Source organism: Myotis davidii, unplaced genomic scaffold (genome assembly GCF_000327345.1).
Source record: "Myotis davidii unplaced genomic scaffold, ASM32734v1 scaffold1251, whole genome shotgun sequence".
NCBI lineage: Eukaryota > Metazoa > Chordata > Mammalia > Chiroptera > Vespertilionidae > Myotis > Myotis davidii.
In genome coordinates, this window is record NW_006283138.1 from 522,785 (window position 1) to 527,726 (window position 4,942).

General features: G+C 51.3%; 1 protein-coding gene across 1 annotated transcript in view; it reads right to left on the minus strand.

Annotated features, from left to right (window-relative positions):
• VIPR2 (vasoactive intestinal peptide receptor 2) overlaps positions 1–4,942 on the minus strand; it is a 54,970-nt gene that overhangs the window by 29,106 nt on the left and 20,922 nt on the right. The window contains exon 5 of the mRNA XM_015562803.1: positions 2,668–2,765. Coding sequence (XP_015418289.1) covers positions 2,668–2,765 — 98 coding nt within the window. The remainder of the gene's footprint in view (positions 1–2,667; positions 2,766–4,942) is intronic.

Below are 4,942 nucleotides of genomic sequence, written 5' to 3' on the forward strand. Positions count from 1 at the left end.
CAGCGCTGCTGATGCCTGAACGGTATGTGGAATGAAGTGGGCGGGCATCGGGAGGCCACTATGGCACGGGGCAAGCACTATGGGCAGTCTATCTGAAGTGTACCTGGCGTATAAGACGACCCCCCACTTGGAGGCATATTTTTCAGGGCCAAAAAATCGTCTTATACGCCGGCAAATACGGTATTAAAAACAACACACACAAGAGCAAAGTGTGGCTTCCAGATAAGCCGGCTGCGCCCTGTTCCTCCGTGACGCTGGAGCAGACTTGGAGACCACGCACACCACGGAGGGGGAGGCCGCGCTCAGGCCTCCGCATGGGCACATGGCCTCCCCCTCTAGCTGGGGCCACTGGGCCCTGGGAGCACTCGGCTGTGGCGAGGCCGTGAGGACTACATTGCAAACACCTGTAAAAGGCGTGCAGGAAGGACTGGCGATCGCGGCTGTTACTGTGGGCCGGTGGGGATCAGAGCTGTCAAGTCAAATGCCTGGACCACAGGACACGTTCAGGGCAGCCGCTGCCATGACCCCAGCGAGGGCCAGGCCTGTGCTTGCACCCACGCCTACGAGGCACCTGGGAAGTGGCCCCCTTTCTCCGCATAAAACCAGGAGGTGGTGGGTTGGTGTGGGGCTGTGATAGAAAGTACAGAATTCTCTTTCTGGGGCTTTACTATCCCCTCCCCCACAGCTGTCCAGGGAAGTGGCTCCGATCCACCCGGCAGATGGAGACCAGGAGGGCACAGCATTTCCGTGCCCAGGCCAGGGCAGAGCCGAAGTCTGCTCAGCCCCGGGAGCCGTTTCTAGCCGTCGCGGCCCTGTCAGCAGCAGAGGACACCGCGGCTCGCGTCTGTGTAACCAAGAGGTCTCACAGCAGGGACTGCCGATGGCCATGCACAGAGGGCTGATTCATAGCATAAAGCCGCTTCCAGCCTCTGAAAGAGTCACTTCCATGTTTCTGATAATTCCCAAACACTGGGAGTCTGGCTCAGTAAACACACCGCACAGGCCAATCTGAATACAACCACAGACGACAAAAACATGGGTTGTACAGCTCTTGGAAAATAAGGGGAAATATTTATTTTTAAAAATATATATTGATTTTTTTACAGAGAAGAAGGGAGAGGGATAGAGAGTTACAAACATCGATGAGAGAGAAACATCGATCAGCTGCCTCCTGCACACTCCCTACTGGGGATGTGCCCACAACCAAGGTATGTGCCCTTGACCGGATCGAACCTGGGACCCTTCAGTCTGCAGGCCGACGCTATATCCACTGAGCCAAACCGGTTAGGGCGGAAATATTTCTTTCTAGTTTGTTACCGTGAGTCAGCTTCCCTTCCTAACATTTCCCTTTCTTTTTTATGCTGGAAAATTTGAAGGTATGCACCCTATGTTCACAGCAGCACCATTTATAATCCCTAAGGTCTGGAAGCAGCCCACGTGCCCATCAGCAGACGAGTGGATAATTCCGCTCGTGTGCACAACCCGTGGACACAGACAAGACAATGAGGTGGTGAGGGCCTGGGAGGAACGGCTGGAAGAGGTCATTGGGGGACCAAGGGGACGTATGTAATGCTTTCAACAATAAAGATTTAAAAATGTATCCATATATGTAGTAAAACATAGAAGATAGTACACAAAGGCTCATGTGGACCAGCCTTTTTTTTTTTTTAAAGAACCAGAATATGATAGATGTTGCTAACATTTTTCGAAGTACATGTTTTTTTCTGAGAATTACCAGCCACCTGATATAGGTGAGAGGCCTGAAAAATGGTAAGTACCATTTATTGCCATTTGCTGATGCCACAGCTCTATTCTTCATTCACTTATTTAACTGGCAAGCATAGATATGCTCAAGTGTGTGAGGTTCTAAAGACGTTTCACCTGTTATATCATGTATTCATCTCAATATGTGAACTATATCTCAGCAAAAAGCCATCAGATATGTGACGATCGAAACCCTGTTAAAATAAGCTCAATATCATTCCTTCTACTTCATGCCAATGATGCCTGACATGGGTTTATCCTAAATACACTTAGTAGCGTTTTCTAGACAGAAGCATCTGTTGTAGGACCAAAGTCTCTACCCTACACCCTGACAAACAACATATGCCATTCGCTACTAACAAGGCTGCAGAGGTTTAGATGGCGCCACACTCCATGGAAAACACAGGCCAAATGTAGAGAGCCTGCCACATGCCATGTGGCTTCCACTGGAGTCCATGCTTACAGATGCACAGAGAGGTTGAGTAATGTGCCAAAGGTCACACAGCTGCTAAGAGATGGACCCAGGATTTGAACCCAGGCAATCTGGACCCGCCTTTTTATTCTCAAACACATTACAGTGTCTGTCAGTGGAACACTGACAGCCCAATGGCAAGTGCTGCTTCTGTGTTTTGCAGCATTTGCACAGCCGCTGTATTTGGTAATAATGCCGGAAGTGAACCCTCACCAAGACCAGTGTTCTGTCTGTATGGAAGGTGTGCAGGAGAGTGAAATAAAACCGTAAATGCTGGCATCGTCTTTCCCTCTGGCACCCGGGCGCTGCTGAGGCTCAGCGCAGAGCGTGCTCTGGCCGTGGCCTCCTCTCCTCCCCAGATGGGCTCAGCTGTCATAAACGGACAACCCCCATCTCCGATTCCTGCAGAACTGCTCTTTTGTGCTACTTACCTGAAGAGGCAAAGGATCACACTTCCTGTAGTAAGGGAAGCCAGAGAGACGCTGTAGCCCAGGGTGTAGGTGGCCTTCACCAGAGCATAGAACGTGATCTACAAAGACAGACACACATCTGTGAGCGGGGCCGGGCAGCTCCCAGCCAAGGACGCCGCTCGCTCAGGAACTGCTCTCGGCTGCCGACGGCCTGGAGCCGCCCTCCTCCCCACCACCTCCATCCCACCCCAAGGTGACATTTCCTCTTCCAACACCACCTTTCCCTTAAGTTCACGGTGGGTGACTTGGGATGGTTCTGTAACGCAGGTCTGTCCGAAGGGACAGCGAGGGATGTGCAGGGCATTCCAGGAGACCCCAGGCTGGGGCCCCCCGGCCAAGCCCTGTCCCCACAGGGTCTGCACTCCGGAGTAACACCTGCTGTGCTTTCAATGTTTCTTTCAACAAGAAAATGTTCAGCTCCAAGTGAACATTTTAATCTCAGGAATATACAGGCGCTCCGATGACCACAGGGTCCTGAAAGTGCCATGACTCATACCAAAGACAGAGAGGAAAATCCAGCAGTAAAAAGCGGGGGGCATGGCTGAACCCCATATTCTTCCCCAAGCCCACCCGCCTGACAGCAATGACCCATGTCAAATTTCCAATTAGAAACCAGGGAGGAAGAAAATGTTCCTACTTCTATGTTCTGTGGTATGTGTGTGAGTGTGATTGTGTGTGTTTGTGTGAGCGTGTGAGCATGTGTGTGCGTGTGTGCATGTGTTTGTGTTAGCATGTATGTGTGAGTGTGAGCATGTGGGTGAGTGTGAATGTGTGTGAGCATGTGACTATGTGTGCGCATGTCAGTGTGACTGTGGTGTGTGAGCATATGAAGGTGAGTGTGATTGCGTGTGTGACTGTGAGTGTGATTGTGTGTGAGCGTGTGAATGTGTGTTGATGTGGGTGAGTGTGAATGTGCATGCGATTGTGTGTATGTGAGTGTGAGTGTGATTGTGTGAATTTGTGTGTGTGTTTGTGAGTGCGCATGTGTGTGAGTGGGTGAGTGTGCATGAGTGTGACTGTAAGTGTGTGAGTGCGTGAATGGGGGGTGAGTTTGAGTGTGGATGTGAGTGTGATTGTGAGTTTGTGTGAGCGCAAGTGTGTGGGTGTGAATGTGCGTTAGAGTGATGGTGTGTGTGCATGTGTGAGTGTGTGACGGTGTGTGTGTGAATGTATATGTGAGTGTGTGGGTGTGTGCATGCGAGTGTGTGTGCTTGTCAGTGTGTGAGTCTGTGTAAGCGTATGTTTTTGAGCGTGTGAGTGCATGAGTGGGTGTGTGAATGTGCATGTCTGATTGTGTGCTTGTGTGTAAGTTTGAGTGTGTTTTGTGTGTGAGTATGAGTATGTGTGATTGTGTGTTTGTGTAAGTTTGTGTGAGTGTGCAAGTGTGCATGTGACTGTGAGTGTGTCTGAGCATGTGACTGTGTGTGTGAGAGTGTGGGTGAGTGAGCATGTGGGTGAGTGTGAGTGTGTGAATGTGACTGGGTGAGTGAGCATGTGTGTGAACGTGTGGGTGTGTGAGTGTGACTGTGTGTGTGAGTGTGTGTGTGAGCATGTGGGTGTGTGATTGTGACTGTGTGGGTGAGTGTAGGTGTGAATGTGTGTGTGTGTGAGTGTGTGTGTGTGAGCGTGTGGGTGTGTGAGTGTGACTGTGTGTGTGAGTGTGTGTGTGAGCGTGTGGTGAGTGAGTGTGAACATACGTGTGCTCTCCTCTCCCTTACTTTTCCCGGGATTCGGTCCTGGCAGAGAAGAGAGGCTGTGGGAGCCCTAGGAGGTGCCTTCCCTCCCAGGTGACAGGGGGGAGCTGTCAGTCTTTGACGTCCTGGCTGCATTGCTTCCCAGCTTTGTCTCAGGAGAAAAGCAGATGACGGGCGAGGGTTCCGAAAATGTCCTTAAAATTCTAATTTAGGTTTTTGTCCATTTTCCCTTTTATTTTCTAACTGAGGGGTTGTGACTAGCAGCTGCTTTCCAGCACTACACCCGTGATACGAGTTCAGTGAAATAAAATCTTTCAATCCGTTCAAAAGCGTAGGAAACAAAACGCGGACGGCACGCAGGCTACCTGCAGCAGCCCCCGCCCTGCTGGTCACGGGCAGGCGCCCCGCAGGCACAGGCCCTGCCTGGCTCAGCTGCACGCGGCCTGCGCCTGGCGCTCTGTCTGCTGCATCTTCGTGGGGCTCGCTTTGCTCTCCCTCAGCCCCACATTTTCAAACCTGCGCCCCCAGTTCTGCAAACTGTG